This window comes from Mobula birostris, chromosome 3 (assembly GCF_030028105.1).
Source record: "Mobula birostris isolate sMobBir1 chromosome 3, sMobBir1.hap1, whole genome shotgun sequence".
Taxonomy (NCBI): Eukaryota; Metazoa; Chordata; class Chondrichthyes; order Myliobatiformes; family Myliobatidae; genus Mobula; species Mobula birostris.
In genome coordinates this window covers 18,411,696-18,432,124 of record NC_092372.1, presented here as the reverse complement: position 1 = coordinate 18,432,124, position 20,429 = coordinate 18,411,696, and the positions used below count along the sequence as shown (strand labels likewise).

At 42.9% G+C, this 20,429-nt stretch overlaps 1 protein-coding gene across 2 annotated transcripts in view; it reads left to right on the top strand.

The window, feature by feature from the left end:
- LOC140194912 (complement C1q tumor necrosis factor-related protein 3-like) overlaps positions 1 to 20,429 on the top strand; it is a 44,573-nt gene that overhangs the window by 9,135 nt on the left and 15,009 nt on the right. For both annotated transcript variants that reach the window (XM_072252288.1, XM_072252289.1), the window contains exons 3-4: positions 6,943 to 7,097; positions 13,730 to 13,859. In XM_072252288.1, coding sequence (XP_072108389.1) covers positions 6,943 to 7,097; positions 13,730 to 13,859 — 285 coding nt within the window. The remainder of the gene's footprint in view (positions 1 to 6,942; positions 7,098 to 13,729; positions 13,860 to 20,429) is intronic.

Sequence of the window (20,429 nt, the reverse complement as noted above, 5' to 3'; positions counted from 1 at the left end):
GGAAACCATTTAATACTCTTATAAAAACAGGTAGGAGCTGCCCTTGAGCCCGATGGTATGTGATTTCAGGTTTTTGTATCTTTTCTGCTTGATGGAAAGGGGAGAAGGGAAAACGTCCACAGTGGGTAGGGTTAAAGTTCAGGGTCTGTGAGTCTTCGAGTCTACTGGGGAAGTCGGAGGCCTGGTGTCTGCACGTCCACATGCTCAGTGGAGGCTGGAGGCCTGGAGACAGCCTGTCCTGGGGTTGGGGGTTGGATGTGAAGAAGGAAAGGGCTTGTTTTGCTGTTGTTGTTGTTCATTGTTGTTCTGCCGAGCATTTATTCAACAGTACAGTGCACAGTAGGCCCTTCTGGCCCTTTGAGCCACACCACCCAGCAGCCCCACAACTCGATTAACCCAAACCTAATCATGGGTCAATTTACAATGACCAATTAACCTACCTGGTATGTCTTTGGGCTGTCGGAGAAAACCAGAGCACCCGGGGAAAACCCATGCATTCCACAGAGAGGACATATAGGGACTCCTTACAGAACAGTGCTGGAATTGAATTCCGAATTCCAGAACACCCCGAGCTGGAATAACGTTGTGCTAATCACTATGCTACCATGGTGCAGCGTGGCATGCTACATGTTATGTTCTGTAGCTCCAAAACATAAAACCAGCTGAAAGAAAGCACAGAGCCAGGAATAACACCAGTTCACTTCAGTTTTTCTGTTTAGTGAGGCACTCACTTACGATGTGGTGGCGCGATAATGTATGCCGTTCACATACCTTAGCATGTAAACTGTAAAGAATTATTTTTACAAAGAATGCTTTATCAAACAACATATTTACAATATTACTGAAATATTAAACACACAACACTATGTTGGCAACGGAATGTGTGGCGACACTTGCAGGGATGTAGGACCATAAGACATAGGAACAGAATTAGGCCATTCAGTCCAGCGAGTCTGCGCTGACATTCCGTCATGGCTGATCCCAGATCCCACTTAATCTCATGCACCTGCCTTCTCGCCACAGTCTATGATGCCTTGACTGATCGGGAAATGATTAATTTCCACCTTAAATATACCCATGGACTTGGCCTCCTCTGCAGTCTGTGGCAGAGCATTCCACAGATTCACTACTCTCTGGCTAAAAAAGTTCTTCCTTACCTCTGTTCTAAAAGGTTACCCCTCAATTTTGAGGCTGTGCCCTTTAGTTCTGGATATCCCCACCACAGGAAACATCCTCCACACACCCACCCTACCTAGTCCTTTCAACATTCAGCAGGTTTCAATGAGATCCCTCCTGCATTCTTCTAAATTCCAGTGAGTACAGGCCCAAAGCTGCCAAACGCTCCTCATATATTAACCCCTTCATTCCTGGAATCATCCTCGTGAACCTCCTCTGGACTCTCTCCAATGACAACACATCCTTTCTGAGATATGGTGCCCAAAACTGTTGACAATACTCCAAGTGCAGCCTGACTAGTGTCATATAAAGGCTCAACATTATCTCTTTGCTGTTATATTCTATTCCACTTGAAATAAATGCCAACATTGCATTTGCCTTCTTTACCACAGTCTCAACCTGTAGATTAACCTTTTGTGAGTCTTGTACGAGGACGCCTAAGTCCCTCTGCACCTCTGATGTTTGAAACTTCTCCCCATTATAATAGTCCACTCCATTGTTCCTTTACCAAAATGCATTATCATACATTTCCCAACACTCTTTTCCATCTGCCACTTTTTTGCCCATTCTTCCAATTTGCCTAAGTCCTGCTACAATTGCATTGCTTCATCAGCAATACCTACCCCTGCACCTATCATCGTATCACCCACAAACTTTGACACAAGGCTATCAATTTTATTATCTAAATCATTGACAAACAATGAGAAAAGTAGTGGTCCCAATACTAACCCCCAAGGAACACCACTACTCACTGGCAGCCAATCAGAAAAGGCCCCTTTTATTCCCACTTGCTGCCTCCTGCCTGTCAACTATTCTGCTATCCATGCCAGTATCTTTCCTGTAACGCCATAGGATTTTATCTTGTTAAGCAGCCTCATGTGTGGCACCTTATCAAATACCTCCTGAAAATCCAAGTAAATGGCAACCACTGCCTCTCCTTTGTCCACCCTGCTTGGTATTTCCTCAAAGGCAAGATTTCCCTTTACAGAAACCAAGCTGATGTGACCTATTTTATCATTAGTTTCGAAGTACCTCAAAACCTCATCCTTAATAATAGACTCCAACTCTTTCCTAACATTGATGTTAGGCTAATTGGCCATTAATTTCCTTTCTTTTGCCGTCCTCCCTTCTCAAAGTGTGGAGTGACATCTGAAATCCTCCAGTTCTCTGGGACCATGCCAGAATCTAGTGATACTTGAAAGGTCATGACAAATGCATCTGTTATCTCTTCAGCAACCTCTCTTAGGACTCTGGGATGTAGTCCACCTGGCCCAGCTGACTTATCCACCTAAAGATCTTTGGAGTTTGCCTAGCACATTTTCCTTTGTAATAGCAATGGCACTTACTCTTGCTCCCTGACACTCTTGGAGCACTGGCATACTGCTATTATCTTCCACAGTGACGACAGATGCAAAGTACCCATTAAGATCATTTGACATTTCTTTGTCCCCCGTACTACCTCACCGGCATCATTTTCCAGTGGTCCAATATCAGCTCTCGCCTCCCTTTTACTCTTTATATAAAAACTTTTGGTATCCTGCTTGATATTATTGGCTAGTCTGCCCTCATATTTCATCTTTTCCCTTCTTATAGCTTTTTAGTTGCCTTTTTTTTTGGATTTTAAAAGCTTCCCAATCATCCAACTTTCCACTCACTTTTGCTATCTTATATGCCCTTTCCTTGGCTTTTATACAGTTCTTAGCTTCCCTTATCAGCCATGGTTGCCTACCCCTGCCATTTGAGAACTTCTGTGAGGCAAATCTATCCTGCGCTTGTGAACGATTTCCAGAAACTTCAGCATCTCTGCTCTGCTGTCATCCCAGCCAATATCCCCCTCCAATCCACCTGGGCAAGCTCCTCTCTCATGCCTCTGTAATTCACTTTATTCCATTGTGATACTGATACATCCTGAGGCTGTGTTGGTCTCCATATATGCTTTGATGTACATGTGATAAGTAAATGAATCTGAATCTGAGTCACCAACTTTGGAAATTGTGTTCAAGCATCTGAAGAAAATCTGTAACCAAAACGATAATCATGATGCAAAATCAATACTATGAAGGCTAGAAACTTGAAATATGCAGAAAATACTCAGCTCAACAGGCAGCGTCAGCAGAGAGAGAAAAACAGGAGTAACTTTTTCAGGTTGGAGAGTAAATGGTTAAATTCTAATGATAATTCACTGAAGATGACTAAGTAACCAATAGACTGTTGCAAAAAATTAGCTGTCTGTAAAGAACCAATTGCAGCCCGTTGCTTGTTTCCGTTCTTGTTGACTGCAACACAGGAGATGTGTGTAAATCTGGCCTCGTGCTCTTCTCTTGGACTCACCATTGAATCCAAAGGGTATTTAATAGCTTGCAGAGCAGTGGAGCCTTTTGGTTTTCTAACACACACAACTGGCATGTCTAAGCAAGATCCCGTTGATCTGAAAAAGGTGTCCAACTTTTAATTAATAAGCACGTAAGATATTGAAAAATGCTTTACTGTTTTATAATGAGCTTAAAATGATTTGATCACCAGCAGTTTTGTGTGATTTTAAATAAATACATCATTTTAAAAGTTTGTTATGAACACTTCAAAATATTTTAAGTATGTCTGGTCTGCGGAGATATTTGGAAGCATTGAAAAGACCCTTTAAAACCAGGGCTGGGTCGGGAGCTTCTGCAGAGACAGCACAAAGTGTGACTTGAGATCTCAGAAGGATATTGGCTAACTTCTTTTGGTCTGGCCCAAGTGTGATCCTAGACTTACTCATAATTGACCTATAGTATGGCCTGGAAAACTATTTTTCTCATGGATCTGTTAGGGATGGACAATAAAACTGAAAGTGCCAGCAATTTATGCATTTTGTAATGAGTAAACTAAAGTAATAATGTAGGAAGAGCCATTTGCAGCATCCCATTTATTTGTAATAACCCAGACACAGATGCTTTCGAGAAAATGACAGTGTTGTTGAGTTGGAGTACTATCTGTGTGAATGGGAGGGAGGGAGGGAGGAAAGGCACTTGTTTTGCTACTGTTGTTTTATTGTTTGTTACATTCTGTTTTGTTGTGGTCTGTGTTGTTCTGCCGAGCACTGTGCACGTGCTACGTTGGCAACACTCGTGGGTTTTCCTCGGTACTACATGAGGTGTGTTGGTCATTAATGCAAACGATGTATTTCACTTTATGTTAACGTACACGTGATAAATAAATCTGAATCTAAATCTGAACAGGAAGGCTTTGAAGCCTCTGACAGAATCAGAGCAGGAAGCCCAAGGCACATTTTCAAAGGAATTTTAAAGATTACATATCAAAAAAATGACTTTGCAGGTTTCCTATTAAGAATTCTGTAATTACAGATTCCAGCATTTTGTAGTATGATCTGTAAAACATGGACCGCTCAAAAAGGATTTCGACAAACACTTTCAATTTTGAACTTGATGGAAAATAATGTGCAGGGCATGAGGAAAAGAAATACAAACTTAAAATTATGGGAAAATTCAGCAGATCAGTCATTATCTGTAAAAAGTGTAACAGTCAACTGTCGAAGGTGGGGACACTCACCAAAGATAATAAGTGGTTCTCTTTTCTTTGATTCTGGTCAACTTGCTGAATTTTTTTCCCCCCAGCCGTTTCTGTTTTAGCTTCAGAATTCCAACATCTGAGTTTGTGTTTTTATTTTGAAAAATAATGCTTTCTGCACTTCTAATGTAATCAAGTTACTTTTTTGTGAAGGTGATCGAAATTGTACATGATACTTCAGATATGGTCTCATTGGAGAGACACGGTAGCATAGATGTTAACATAGCATCATTATAGTGACTCAGGTACAATACCGGCCGTTGTTTATAAGGAGTTTGTATGTTCTCCCCATGACCAGGTTGGTGTCCTCCGAGTGCTCCAACCAACCCTATGTTTTAAAGACGTACAGATTACAAGGTTATTTGGTCACCTGGATGTAATTAGGAGGTGTGGACTCCTTGGGTCGAAGGGCTTCTTGCTGTGCTGCATCTCTAAATAAAAGATAAAATCTAGAGCCAATATAAGGATGGTAAGGAACACACATAAAAGTCGCTGGTGAATGCATCAGGCCAGGTAGCATCTCTAGGAAGAGGTACAGTCGACGTTTCGGGCCGAGACCCTTCATCAGGACTAACTGAAGGAAGAGCTAGTAAGAGATTTGAAAGTGGGAGGGGGAGGGGGAGATCCAAAATGATAGGAGAAGACAGGAGGGGGAGGGATGGAGCCAAGAGCTGGACAGTTGATTGGCAAAAGGGATATGAGAGGATCATGGGACAGGAGGCCCAGGGAGAAGGAAAAGGGGGAGGCGGGGAAAAACCCAGAGGATGGGCAAGGGGTATAGTCAGAGGGACAGAGGGAGAAAAAGGAGAGAGAGAGAAAGAACATGTGTATATAAATAAATAAAGGATGGGGTACGAGGGGGAGGTGGGGCATTAGCGGAAGTTAGAGAAGTCAATGTTCATGCAAGGATGGTAAGGCACATTTTTTGGGTGGTGGGGTGGAGATATGTCTTTACCAAAGGAGGTGTAAGGTGCTCCTTCCTTTTGTTAGCCTGTAGGTCACAGGTCATCCTTAGGCAAGGTGCCTTACCTGCGTAGTGCCCCCCCACCCCCCCAAACCCGGTCAGAGTCACGTGAAGCCATGGGAGCTGGTGCATGTCGCAAGTCCTGGTTATGCGACCACTGATGGCAGGCAGACAAACTCTGAAGAGTATTGATAATGGCTGGGGACACCCATCTTGTAAAGTCACTGCCCCAGAAGAAGGCAATGGCAAACCGCTTCTGTAGAAAAATTTGTCAAGACAGTCATGGTCATGGCAAGTGAAAAGAGTAAGAACAGCTGTGTGAGGAGGGCCTTCTCCACAAGCAACGATCAGATTAAAGACAAATGGACGACCATGATCACCCACGTCAGACGACACAACACATAATGATGATGATGATGAGGGCACTTTTTTTACACAGGAGTTCAAATCCTCTGGGAACATGCTATTTTCTTCACTATATTAAATCTATCACACATAGTGAGTTACAGTGAAAAACTTGTCTGGCATAACCTCCAAGCAGATCAATTCATTACAACAGTGCATTGAAGTATACGAGGTAAAACAATAATTGAGTGTGGAATAGAGTGGTACAGTGTAGAGAAAGTATAGTGCACATGGACAATAAGTTACAAGGTCACAACAAGGTAGACTGTGAGGTCAAGAATCCATGCTATCGTACTAGGGAACCATTTCGTAAGACTGGAACTGAATTTGGGACCGAATTTGGCTAGCTGGCTCATTAAATATTCTCCACTATTCAATCATTATCCCTTGCAAACCCACGCTTCTGGCTTCTCCCCCTAACTTCTGACACCAACCACCAAGTAACCTTGTATCCAGTTGGCTTGTTCACCCTGGATCCCATGTGATCTCACCCACCAGACCAGCCCGTTGCGTGGGACATTGTCAGAGGCCTTGCTAATGTCGTGTGGACTATGTCTACTGCCTTGCTTTCGTCAATCCTCTTGGTCACCTCTTCAAAAGAGTCAATCAAATTCATGAGGCGTGGTTTTCCACGCACAAACTCATATTGATGAACCTTTCTTGGTTCTTGTGGTTCATTCCACAACGGGTGATTATCAATGAAATCATACATAGTTTAGTATTTCAATCCTTGTGGGACACTTACACCAGTGTCATTTTTCATTACTATTCTACAAATTCACGAATAAGTAAAACAATGATTACTGGAGCACAATTTCCTGAATTAATAGGAAACCATGGAAACAATGGAAATAATGGTCTCCCAGGACGAGAAGGAACAAAAGGAGACCAAGGAAACAAAGGTGACATGGGACCCCGAGGAGAGCGAGGAATTCAAGGAATTAAAGGAGAGAAGGGACAAGCTGGAATTCCTTCCGAACTCAAGGTAAGAATATTAATAGTGTGTTTGCAACAACAAACTGTTTTACAATGCATTGTGTAAAACATATGCAAAATAAATCAGTCCATGAACAGCTTTAAAGGGCTCTACTATCAGAAAAGGAGCATCTGGTTCACAAATAAAAGTTCTCAGTTAAATTGCTCAAACCCCTGGTAATAATAGTCATTTATGTGAATGAAGGTTTGGGAGCTGAAACCTTTTACAAGGTATTGTACAGGCGATCCTTCTTTTCATAGTCATAGAATCATAGAACAGTACAGCACAGGAAGAGGGCCGTTGACCTTTCTAGTCCATGCTGAACTCTTAATCTGCACCCAGACAATAGCCCTCCATACCCTTCCCATCTATGTACCCATACGAATTTCTCTTAAACGTTGAGATCGACCCTGCATCCATCACTTGCACTAACAGCTCATTTCACATGCCCACCATTCTCTGAGTGAAGACGTTCCCCACATGTTCCCCTTAAACATTTTCCCTCTCACCCTTAGTTCATGACCTCTAGTTTTAGTCTCACCGAATCTCAATGGAAAAAGATTGCTTGCATTTACCCTATCAATACCCCTCATAATCTTATATATCTCTGTCATATCTCGCCTAATTCTCCTGTGCTCTAGGGAATTAAGTTCTAACCTATTCAACCTTTCCTGTAGCTCAGGCCCTCAAGTCCTGGCAACATCGTTGTGAATTTCCTCTGCACTTTTTCAATTTTATTGACTTCTTTCCCGTGGATAGGTGACCGGAACTGCACACAATACTCCAAATTAGGCCTCACCAATGTCTATAAGACCATAAGACACAGGAGCAGAATTAGGCCATTCAGTTTGCTGCACCATGACTGATCCACTCAGCCCCACACTCACGCCTTCTCGCCATATCCTTTGATGCCCTGACCAATCAGGAAATGATCAACTTCCGCCTTAAGTATACGCACGGCCTTAGCCTCCACCACAATCTGTGGCAGAGCATTCCACAGATTTACTACTTTCTGGCTAAAAAAATCCCTCCCTACCTCTGTTCTAAAAGGTCGCCACTCAGTTTTGAGGTTGTGCCTTCTAGTTCTGGATACACCCTCCATTGGAAACATCCTCCCAACATCCACCTTATCTAGTCCTTTCAACATTCAGTAGGATTCAATAAGATCCCCAGGCATTTTTCTAAATTTCCGTGAGTTCAAGCCCAAAGCTGCCAAATGCTCCTCATATGTTAACTCCTTCATTCCCGGAATCATCTCGTGAACCTCCTCTGGACTCTCTCCAATGACAACACATCCTTTCTGAGATGGGGGGCCCAAAGCTGTTGCCAATACTCCAAGTGCAGCCTGACTAGTATCTTATAAAGGCTCAGCATTATCCCCTCGAAATAAATGCCAACATTGCATTTGCCTTCTTCACCACAGACTCAATATGTGAATTAACCTTCTGGAAGTCTTGCACAAGGACTCACAAGTCCCCCTGCATCTCTGATGTTTGAACTTTCTCCTCATTTAGATAATAGTCTGCCTGTTGTTCCTTTTACCAAAATGTATTATCTGACATTTCCCAACATTGTATTCCATCTGCCACTTTTTTGCCCATTCTTCCAATTTGTCTAAGTTCTGCTGCAATTGCATTGCTTCCTCAGCACTACCTACCCCTCCTCCTATCTTTGTATCATCTGCAAACTTTGCCACAAGGCCATCAATTCTATTATCTAGATAATTGTCAAACAATGTGAAAAGTAATGGTCCCAATACTGTCCCCTGAGGTAGACCACTAGTTGCTGGCAGCCAATCAGAAAAGGCCCCTTCTAATCTCATTTGTTGCCTCCTGCCTGTCAGCCAGTCTGCTATCCATGCCAGTATCTTTCCTATAACACCATAGGATTTTATCTTGTTAAGCAGCCTCATGTGAGGCACCTTATCAAATGCCTTCTGAAAATCCAAGTAAATGGCACCCATTGCCTCTCCTATGTCCACCCTGCTTGTTAATTCCTCAACGAATTCTAACAGATTTGTCAGGCAAGTTTTTCCTTTACAGAAATCATGCTGACTTTGATTTACCTTATCATTAGTCTTCATGTACCCTGAAACCTCATTCTTAATTATAGACTCCAACACTTTCCCAGCCTCTGAGGTTAGGCTAACTGGTGTATAATTTACTCTTTTTTGTCCTCCTCCCTTCTTAAATAATGTCTGACATTTGTAAACTTCCAGCCCTCCGGGACCATGCCAGAATCAAGTGAGTCCTGAAAGAGCATGACCAATGCATGTGTTATCTCTTCAGCAACCTCTCTCAGGACTCTGGGATGTAGTCGATCTGGTCCAGGTGACTTATCCACCTTAAGACCTTTGGAGTTTGCCCAGCACATTTTCCTTTGTAATAGCAATGGCACTCACTCCTGCTCCCTGACACTGATGGACCACTGGCACACTGCTTGTGTCTTTCATGCGAAGACAGATGCAAAGTGTCCATTAAGTTCATCTGACATTTCTTTGTCCCCCATGCTACCTCACCAGCATCATTTTCCAGTGGTTCAATATCAATTTTCACTTCGCTTTTACTGTTTATATAACTGAAAAAACCTCTGGTATTTTGCTTTATATTATTGGCTAGTCTGCTCTCATATTTCCTCCTTTCCCTTCTTATAGCTTTTTTAGTTGTCTTTTGTTGTATTTTAAAAGCTTCCCAATCATCCAATTTCCCACTCACTTTTGCTACCTTATATGCCCTTTCCTTGGCTTTTATACAGTTCTTAATTTCCTTTGTCAGTCACGGTTGCCTACCCCTGCCACTTAAAAACCTCTTCCTCTGTGGGACCTATCTATCCTGTGCCAGAAACTTCAGCCATCTCTATTCCGCCATCAGCCCCACCAGTACGCCCCTCAAATCCATCTGGGCAAGCTCCTCTCTCATGACACTGTAATTCCCTTGCTTCCATTGTAATACTGATAAACATGACTTATGCTTCTGTCTTTCAAATTGCAGTATGAATTCAATCATATTTTGATCACTGTCTCCTAAGAGTTCCTTTATGTTAAGCTCCCTCATAAGATCTGGGTTATTACACAATATCCAATATAAGATAGCCCTTTCCTGAATAGGCTCAAGCCAAAGCTGTTCTAAAAACCTAACCTCATATGCATTCAACAACTACCCTCTCTTACGATCCAACACCAACCTGATTTTCCCGATTCCCTTGCATATTGAAGTCCCCTATAACAATTGTGTCATTATCCTTATTACATGCCTTTTCCGGCTCCCTTTGCAATCTCAACCCCATATCTTGGCTACTATTTGGAGGCCTATATATGATTCCCCTAATGCTTTTTTTACTCTTGATATTTCTTACTCCACCCACAAAGATTTTCCTTTCAATTCAAAGTATATCATTTGATGTTAAGCTCCCAACTAAGGCCTTCTTTCAGCCATGACTCAGCGATGCCCACAATGTCATACTGACCAATCTCTAACTGCGCAACGAGTTTGTCCACCTTATTCTGAGTGCTACACACATTTAAATACAGTACCTTCAGTCCTGTGTTCTTCACCTGCCCCAGAAGAGGTCCCATTTATCTGGAAATCTGAGACCCTGTCCCCTGCTCCAATTCTTCAGCCACGCATTTATCTGCCACTTCAATCTATTCCTATCCTCACTGTCGAGTGACGCAGGCAGCAATCCCAAGATTACTACCCTTGAGGTCATCCTTCTCGGCTTCCTTCTGAACTCCCTGTATTCTATTTTCTGGACCTCCTTTCTTTTTCCTGCGATGTTGTTGGTACCAATATGTATCTGGCTGCTCACCCTCCTTTTTTAGGATGTTGCTGATGCGTCCGAAAACATCTTGGACCCTGCATCTGGGAGGCAAACTACCATCCGTGTTTCCTTTTTGCAAGCATAGAATTGCCTATCTGTCCCCCTGACTATTGAGTGCCCTGCTACTATCATTCTCTTCAGTTCTTTACCATTCTGAGCCACAGGGCCAGACTCAGTGCCAGAGGTTTGGCCGCTGTTGCTTCCCCCAAGTAGGTTGTTCCCACCAGTGCTCAAAATGGAGTACCTATAGCTGAGGGGGATTGCCACAGGGGTGCTCTCCACTATCTGACATTCCCCCTTCCCTCTCCTGACAGTCCCCATCTATTTCTTCCTGTAGCCTTGGGGTGATTACCTCCCTGTAGCTCCTGTCTATCACTGCCCAACAAGCCAAAGTGCATCGAGCAGCAGCTCCAATAAGACTTCAACATAACAACCAACTCCTGTACTCAATACATTGACTTATGAAGGTCTATGTGTCCAAAGCTCTCTTTATGACCCTATCTACCTCTGATGCCACTTTCAAGGAATTATGTATATGTCTTCCCAGATCCCTGCATTCTACTGCACACTTATTTTAAGGACTCTACAACTCATGAACTCAATATTTGTTGCTTATTTATTTATTATTATTTATTTCCATTTCTCTTTGTATTTGCAGTTTGTTGTCTTTTGTATATTGGTTATTTGCCCGACTCTGTTCTGTGAGGTTTTTCATTGATTCTATTGTGTTTCTTTCTATTTACTAGTAAGGAGGCATGGGATCCAAGGAGACCTTGCTTTGTGGAACCAGAATTGGCTTGCCCATAGATAGCAAAGGGTGATTGTAGATTGTTCGTATTCTACATGGCAGTTAGTGACCAGTGGTGTTCTGTAGGGATCTGTTCTGGGATCCCTCCTCTTTGTGATTTTTATAAATAACCTGGATGAGAAAGTAGAAGAATGGGTTAGTAAGTTTGCTGATGACACAAAGGTTGGGGGTGTTGTGGATAGTCTGGAGGGTTGTCAGAGGTTACAGCGGGACATCAATAGGATGCAGAACTGGGTTGAGAAGTGGCAGATGGAGTTTAACATAGAAAAGTGTGAGGTGCTTCATTTTGGTAGGTCAAATTTGAAGACAGAATATAATATTAATGGTAAGACTCTCGGCAGTGTGGATGATCAGAGAGACCTTGGGTTCCATGTCCATAGGACACTCAAAGCTGCTGTGCAGGTTGACAGTGTTGTTAACACTGGCGTATGGTGTGTTGGCCTTCACCAACCATGGGACTGAGTTCAAGAGCCGTGAGGTAATATTACAGCTATATAAGACTGGTTGGTTGTGTGGATAGCCAGAGGCTTTTTCCCAGGGCTGAAATAGCTAACACGTGGGGGCATAGTTTTAAGGTGCTTGGAAATAGGTATTGAGGGTATGTCAGGGGTAAGTTTTTTACACAGAGAGCGGCGGGTGTGTGGAATGCACTGCTAGCAGCAGTGGTGGAAGCGGATACAATAGCGTCTTTCAAGAGCCTCTTAGATAAGTACATAGAGCTTAGAAAATAGAGGGCTATGCACTAGGGGAATTCTAGGCAGTTTCTAGAGTAGGTTACATGGTCGGCACAACATTGTGGGCCGAAGGGCCTGTAACGTGCTGTAGATTTCTATGTTCTATGTTCTACTATGAATGTCAGCAAAGAAATGAATCCTTAACATAGTATATGGTAACCTATATGTACTTAAATTTACTTTGAACTTTGAACTTTGAACTCAGTGGCCAATGGCTCTCTGTGTAAGTCCTACCTGGTTTGTCCTCCCAAAGGACAACGTCTCACGCTTGTCTGCTTCAAGTTGTCTGCTGGCCATTTTTCAGCCCATTTTTCCAGCTAGTCTTGATTCCACTGTAAACTTTCATAGCCATCTTCCCTGTCCATTACGTCCCAAATGTTGGTATCATCTGCAATTTGCAATATATATTTTTATGCCAATGTGCATTCAGTCGAAATACATGCCTTCTGCATGAAGTTGTTACATAGCCACATTTACTATTTGACACTCTGAACTGTTTGCCTTTGGCTTCTTCTCCTGCGGCTTTGAGATTGACCTCATAAGACACACTTACCTTTGTTCATCCCTTCCCCTTTTCTCTACATCTTAAAACTTATTTGTCTCTAAGTAGTCCCAGCTTGAATGAAAAATCATTGAATTGAAACAGTAACCTTTTTTCCTACTCATACAAGCTATACAACCTGGTGAGTTTCTCCAGCATTTTCTATTTTTATTCTGACATTTACAATATTTTACAATTTTATTGATATATGAGTAGAATTTCAATGTTCTTGCACACAGAGCTGTAGATGTTCATTACCACCGGGATGCAAGTAACTGGGTGGAGAAAGGAGGTGTAAGGCACTCCTTCCCTCCAGTAGCCCATAGGTCACCCTTGGGTAAGACGTAGCAGCTGCTTATCACTTTTGATGTAGGTCACACAAAGCCATGGGAGCAGGTCGCGTGGTCGTATGAGCAGCAAATACATATTACCAGTCCTGATTATGCGACCACTGATGCCAGGCAGACAGTCTCTGAAGAGTAGTGATAATGGCTGGGGTCACCCGTCTTGTAAAGACTCGGCCCAGAAGAAGGCAATGGGAAACCACTTCTGCAGAATAATTTGCCAACAACAATCATGATCATGGAAAGACCGTGATCTCTCATGTCATACAACATGGCACAAACAAACGAGAGTAACTGACAACCCTCAGCCTTAGCAATCTTAATGGCTTTAAAAACAGTGTAATTTTATTTAATATACTGTTCTCACTTTAATTAATTATTTTATGTTTCCATAGGTTGCTTTTATGGCTTCCATGGCAACCCATTTCACAAACCAAAACAGTGGTATCATCTTCAGCAGTGTGGAGACGAATGTTGGCAGCTATTTTGATGTCATGACGGGAAGATTTAGTGCACCTATAGCAGGTAAGTTGATGATATAAAGAAATACAATAAAATTTTAGAAAAAAAATATATATCAGAATCAGGTTTATTATTACTGACCTACAGTCACTGTCCACTTTATTAGGTACACCTGTACATCTTCTCCTTAATCCAAATATCTAATCTGCCATTTATGTGGCAGCAGCTCAATGTACAAAAGCATACAGACATGGTCAAGAGGTCCAGTTGTTGTTCAGACCCAACAACAGAATAGAGAAGAAGTATGATTGTTGGTGGCTTTGTGACAAAATTTGTGGATGATGCAAAGACAGGTGGAGGGGTAGGCACTGCTGAGGAAGCAATGTGATTGCAGCAGGACTTTGACAAACCGGAAGAATGGGCAAGAAAGTAGCAGATGGAATAGAGTGTTGGGAAATGTATGATGATGTATTTTGGTAAAAGGAAGAATAGTGCAGACTATATTCCAAACGAAGAGGAAATTGAAAAATTAGAGGTGCAAAGGGACTTAGGAATCCTCATGCAAGATTCCCAGAAGGTTAATTTACAGGTTGAGTCTTTGGTAAAGAAAGCAAATGCAATATTGGCATTTGTTTCGAGGGAATAGAATATAAAAACAAGGAGAAAATGCTGAAGCTTTATAAGATACTAGTTAGGTTGCACTTAGAGTATTACCAACAGTTTTGGGCCCTTTTTCTCAGAAAGGATGTATTGCCATTGGAGAGAGTCCAGAGGAGGTTCACAAGATGATTCCAGGAATGAAGAGGTTAATATATGAGGAGCGTTTGGCAGCTTTAGGTCTGTACTCACTAGAATGTAGAAGAATGCTTGAGGATCTCATTGAAACCTACCAAATGTTGAAAGGACTAGATAAGGTGGATGTGGAGAGGATGTTTCCTCTGGTGGGGATATCCAGAACTTGAGGCACAGCCTCAAAATTGAAGGGTGAGCTTTTAGAATATTTCTTAGCCAAAGAGTAGTGAATCTATGGAACGCTGTGCCACAGACTGCAGTGGAGGCCAAGTCCATGGTTATGTTCAAAACAGAAGTCGATAGTTTTCCTGATTGGTTGGGCATCAAGGGATATGGTGAGAGGTCAAGTGTATGGGGTTGCATGGGATCCAGATTTCAGCTATGATGAAATAGCAGAGCTACTTGATGGGCTGAATGGCCTAAGTCTGCTCCTATGTCTTATGGTCTTCTGGCCTTATCATCTTTCCTGTTTGTTATTTCTTCAAAGAATTCCAGCAGATTTGTGAGGCAATATTTTCCCTTGAGGAGACCATACTGACAACAGCCTATTTTATGATATGCCTTCAAGTACCCTGAGACCTCATCCTTAATAATCAACTTCAACATCTTCCCAACCACTGAGGTCAGACTACCTGGCCAGTAGTTTCCTTTCTTCTGCCTCTCTCCCTTCTTGAAGAGTGGAATGATATTTGCAAATTTCCAGCCTTCTGGAACCATTCCAGAATGTAGTGATTCTAGAAGAATCATTACTAATGCCTCCACAATCTCTTCAGCCACCTCTTTCAGAACTCTGGGGTGTACACTATCTGGTCCAGGTGACTTATCAAACTTCAGACCTTTCAGTTTCCCAAGAATACTTTCTCTCGTTATAGTAACTTCACACACTTCATGACCCCTGATACATGGAACTTCCACCATACTGCTAGCGTCTTCCACAGTGAAGAATGATGCAAAATACTTACTCAGTTCCTCCACCATTTCCTTGTCCTCCATTGCTACCTCTGCAGCATCATTTTCCAGCAATCTGATATCCACTCTCGCCTCTCTTTTACACTTTACGTAACTGAAGAAATTTTTGGTACCCTCTATATTAGCTGGCTTACTTTCATATTCCATTTTTACCTTCTTAATGACTTTTTTTGTTGCCTTCTGTTGCTTTTAAAAGCTTCCCAATCCCCTAAAGTTCTACTATTTTTTGCTCTATTATATGTCTGCTCTTTGGCTTTATGGTGACTTTGATAGCCATGGTTGTGTCATCTTTCCTTTAGAATATTTCTCCCTCTTTGGGATGTATATTCCCTGTGCTTTCAGAAATTTCAGCCTTTGCTGCTCTGACATCATCCTTGCTCTTTTCAATAGGTTTCAATAGATACCTTTAACATCAGAGAAATGTATGCTCTATATATCCTGAAATTCTTTTTCTTCACAAACATCCACAAAACAGAGGAGTGCCCAAAGAATGAATGACAATTAACCATTAGAACTCCAAAGCCCCCCCCCCCAGCTCCCCCTCCCACGCACAAGCAACAAACCCTCCCACCCTCATCAGCAAAAAAACATCAGCACCCTCTACCAAGCACTCAAGTGTGTAGCAAAGCATCAATAAAGACACAGACTTGCAGTACCCCAAAGACTACACGTTTACCTGGCAATTCGACACACTGCAGGCTCTCTCTCTCCCTAACAAGGGGAAAAAAGGTATCCCCCTATCACAGAGAGAGGGAAGACATAACAAACAACTCGCAGATTTATGATGTTAAAAGTCTGTTGCGACTCTTTTTCTGAGCTCTATGCCCAGAGAGTTGACTCTGAGGCTCAAGTCTCTGGATACACAGCCGACAGCTAACCCGCTACTCCCGATGTTCCATGTTCTCCCGCGATGCCTTTGTCAGGGACACCAGCCTAGAATCAGCATGGCCCCAGGGCCATAAAAATCTGACACCCAGAAGGCACATTAGTCTTCTAGGCTGCATCCTTGGGATATCAAAAAGCGGCCGGTTTTGAGGCCCTGAGAGTGGGTCCCATTCCTGCAAAGGACTGAAGTCAGAGTGAACTCCAGGTCAGGGTCTTCAAAAGAACCTTGAAAAAAAAAGATATCAAAAATAGAATAGAGCTGCTCCAAACATGCAAGCAAAGGAGTTGCTGTTTAGCGCCATCATAACCTTGCTCCGCCCCTCAATCAATTCTGGCCAACTTCTCTCATGCCTCCATAATTCCCCTTACTCCACAGTAATACTGATAGATCTGGCTTTAGCTTCTCCTTCTCAAATTTCAGGTTAAATCCGGTCATATTATGATCACTTACTCCAAAGGGTTCCTTTACTCTCTAATCAGTTCTGGTTCATTGCACATCACCCAATCCAGAATAACTGATCCTCTAATGGGTTCAATCATGAGCTGCTCTAAAAAGCCATCTCGTAGGCACTCTAGTTCTCTCTCCTGGAATGCAACACCAACCTGATTTTCCCAATCTACCTGTGTATTGAAGTGCCCCATGACTATTGTTACGTTGCCCTTTTGGCATGCATTTTCTATCTCCCATTGTAATTTGTAGGCCACATCCTTACTACTGTTTGGGGGTCTGTATATAACTCCCATCAGGGTTTTTTTTACCCTTACAGTTCCTTAGCTCTATCCACAATGATTCAACACCTTCCAACCCTATATCACCTCTTTCTAATTATTTGATTTAATTTTTTACCAACAGAGCAACGCCACCCCCTCTGCCTTCCTGCCTGTCTTTTCGATACAATGTGTATCCTTGGACATCAAGCTCCCAGCTGCAATCTTTCAGCCATGATTCAGTGATGCCTACAACATCATTCCTGCTGATCTGCAACTGTGCTGCAAGTTCATTGACATTATTCTGTATACCATGCACATTCCGATACCACAACATTAGTCTTGTATTTACCCTTTTCGACTTTGTCTGCTCATCTTGTTGACTGTAACCTTGCCCAATTAACAGCCCCTCCTCACTACACGTTTCCAATGTTTGTGAACCAGCTACCTCATCTTCACCATTATTATCCGCCTATCCGACGATACCTGTTGCATTGAAATACTGGCAGCTCAGGACACTAGTCACACCATGCTCAACCTTTCCATCCCTACCTTTGTCTCGAGTCTTACCAACACCTGCTTCCACTAACTGTTCTGGCACTCTGGTTCCCATCTCGCTGCAACTGTAGTTTAAACCTCGCCGTGCAGCATTAACAAACCTTCCTTGTCGGATATTAGTCCCCCTCCAGTTCAGGTGTCATCCGTCCCTTCTGTACAGGTCCCACCTTCCTTGGAAGAGAGACCAGTGATCTAAAAATCTTTTGCCCTCCCTCCTACAGCAACTCCTTAGCCACATATTAAACCATATAATCTTCCTAGTTCTGGCCTCACTAGCACATGGCACGGGTAGCAATCCTGAGATTACAACCCTGGAGGTCTCGCTTTTGTCTTAGCACCTAACTCCCTGAATTCCCTATGCAGACGTTCATGACTTGTCCTATACATGTCATGGACCATGATTTCCAGCCGTTGACCCTCCCACTTAAGGATACTGAGGACTCGATACGAGATTTCCCAGATCGTGGCACCTGGGAGATAACATACCATTCGGAAACAAGAGAAAATCTCCAGATGCTGGAAATCTGAGCAACACACCCAAAATGTTGGAGGAGCTCAGCAGGCCAGGCAGCATTTACGGAAAAATGAACAGTTAATGTGTCCTGCCGAAGGGTTTTGGCCCAAAACGTTGACAGTGCTTTTTCCCATAGATGCTGCCTGGCCTAATCAGTTCCTCCAGCATTTTGTGTGTACAAATCTTGTTCTTGCCCACAGAACCTCCTGTCCATTCCCAAACTAACAAATCCCTTCTCACCACAGCATGCCTCCTCTTCCCCTTTCCATTCTGAGTCACAGCCAGAGACCCAACCACTGTGACTTTCCTCTGTTAGTCTATCACGCCCGACAGTATCCAAAGTGTCATACCTGTTGTTGAGGGGGATGGTCACAGAGCTGATCTGCACTGGTTCCTTATTGTCTTTCCCCTTCCTGACTGTCATCCAGTTTCCTGTGTCCTGCACCTTGGGTGTAACTACTTCTCTATGTGTCTTATCACACCTTCACCCTCCCAAATGATCTGGTGTTCATCCAGTTCCAGCTTCAACTCCTTAACACGGTTTGTTAAAAGCTGCAGCTGGATGCACTTCTCACTGTTGTAGTCGTCAGGTTCACCAGAAGTCTCCCTGCCTTTCCACTTCCTGAATGAGGAGCATTTAACTATCCTGCCTGGCATCTCTATTCTCCAAGCTGAGCAGATATAAAGAAGGGAATGAAAAAAAAGAGCTTTTCTTTCCTTTGCTTTCTCTGAGTGAAGCCTCTCTTCTCTGAAGCCTCAAAGAACTAAAGCCTTAAGATCACCATTATGTCCACTCAGACATCGGCCGCTGTGCTTGCCCCTGCCTTCCTTTAGTTTGCTCTTGCTAATCAATTGCAAACGGCGACTGGTTGCTGGTCAAAGCTCTATTACGCTGCTGCGACTCGCTGCTGCCTTTTATCCTCGGACAGCGGACGTGATTGAAATCCACTCCTCTCCAAGGTCCTGATGTCTGGATCGGCAGTTGTTCAAAGCTCTATTCTACCCATACTTATTCTACCGTCAACTACCCATCCTTATCAATCCCATTTAGTAACACTTAACTTGTAGCCTTCCGTGCCCTGGCCATTCAAAGCACATTGAGAGACTTCTGAGATGTTGCCTCTACTGCTGTCTCAATCTTTACTGATTGATTTGACATTGAATGTGTCATTTTACTTTTCCAACCAAGCCACGTTTCCCAAAAAGCTTCAGATATTTAGATAATTGGAGATTCTATGTCTGGGAGAAATTTTTGATTGGAACAATGGACCATTTTGTTTCCCTATATTTGTGGAGGGTTAGCAGAACTGGGAAGGAGGGATCTCATTGTAACCTGTTGAATATTGAAAGGCCTACAGACAGTGGATGCATTTCCTACAGTGGGGGAGTCCAGGACCAGAGGGCACAGTCTCCGAATAGAAGGAAGTTCTTTTAAAATAGAGATAAGGAGGAATTTCTTTAGCCAAAGAGTGTGGTGAAACTGTGGAATTCATTTCCTCAGATGGCTGCGGAGGCCAAGTTTTTGGGCATCTTTAAAGCAGAGGTTGATAAGTTCTTGATTAGTAAGGATATCAGAAGGCATGAGAATGGGGTTGAGACGGGTAATGAATCAGCCATAATTGAATAGTGGAGCAGATTCAATTGACCACTTTCTTCTCCTTTGTCTTATGGAACTCGATGTAATGACACAAATGCTGTTGAGGAAGTTACATCTATTAACTGTATATGTTCATGACGATGATTAATGGTAAAACCATGGAAATGGGAGCTGGTCTCAGCCTGAAACCTCCACTCTTTATCCTCCTGCATAGATGTAGCCTGACTTTCTGAGTCCCTCCATTATTCTCTGATGTCTCCTGTGTGTCCAGCTGCATGTCAATACTATTAAGTGTCACAATATCTAATCTAGGAACACCTAGAGAAACCCATCGGAACAATGGTGAACAGGTCTAGGCACAGAAGAGAGCTCTCAGATGCATTTTGTTGGATCTGGAAGTGCAGTCCCAAGAGTTTCCCAGGAGAGTCTGCTCACTGCTTGATCACTTTTAAAATTTAACATGACACGCGTGGAGCATTCCCAAGGAGTTTGAGTTATTGTATGTTGCTTGTTGTTGGATATTGCTGACTGTCACTTGGGCATTAACTTTTGAAGGCAAAAGATTGTTGCAGACGTGAGTTACAGCAAGCTACAACGTCTATGGAAAACA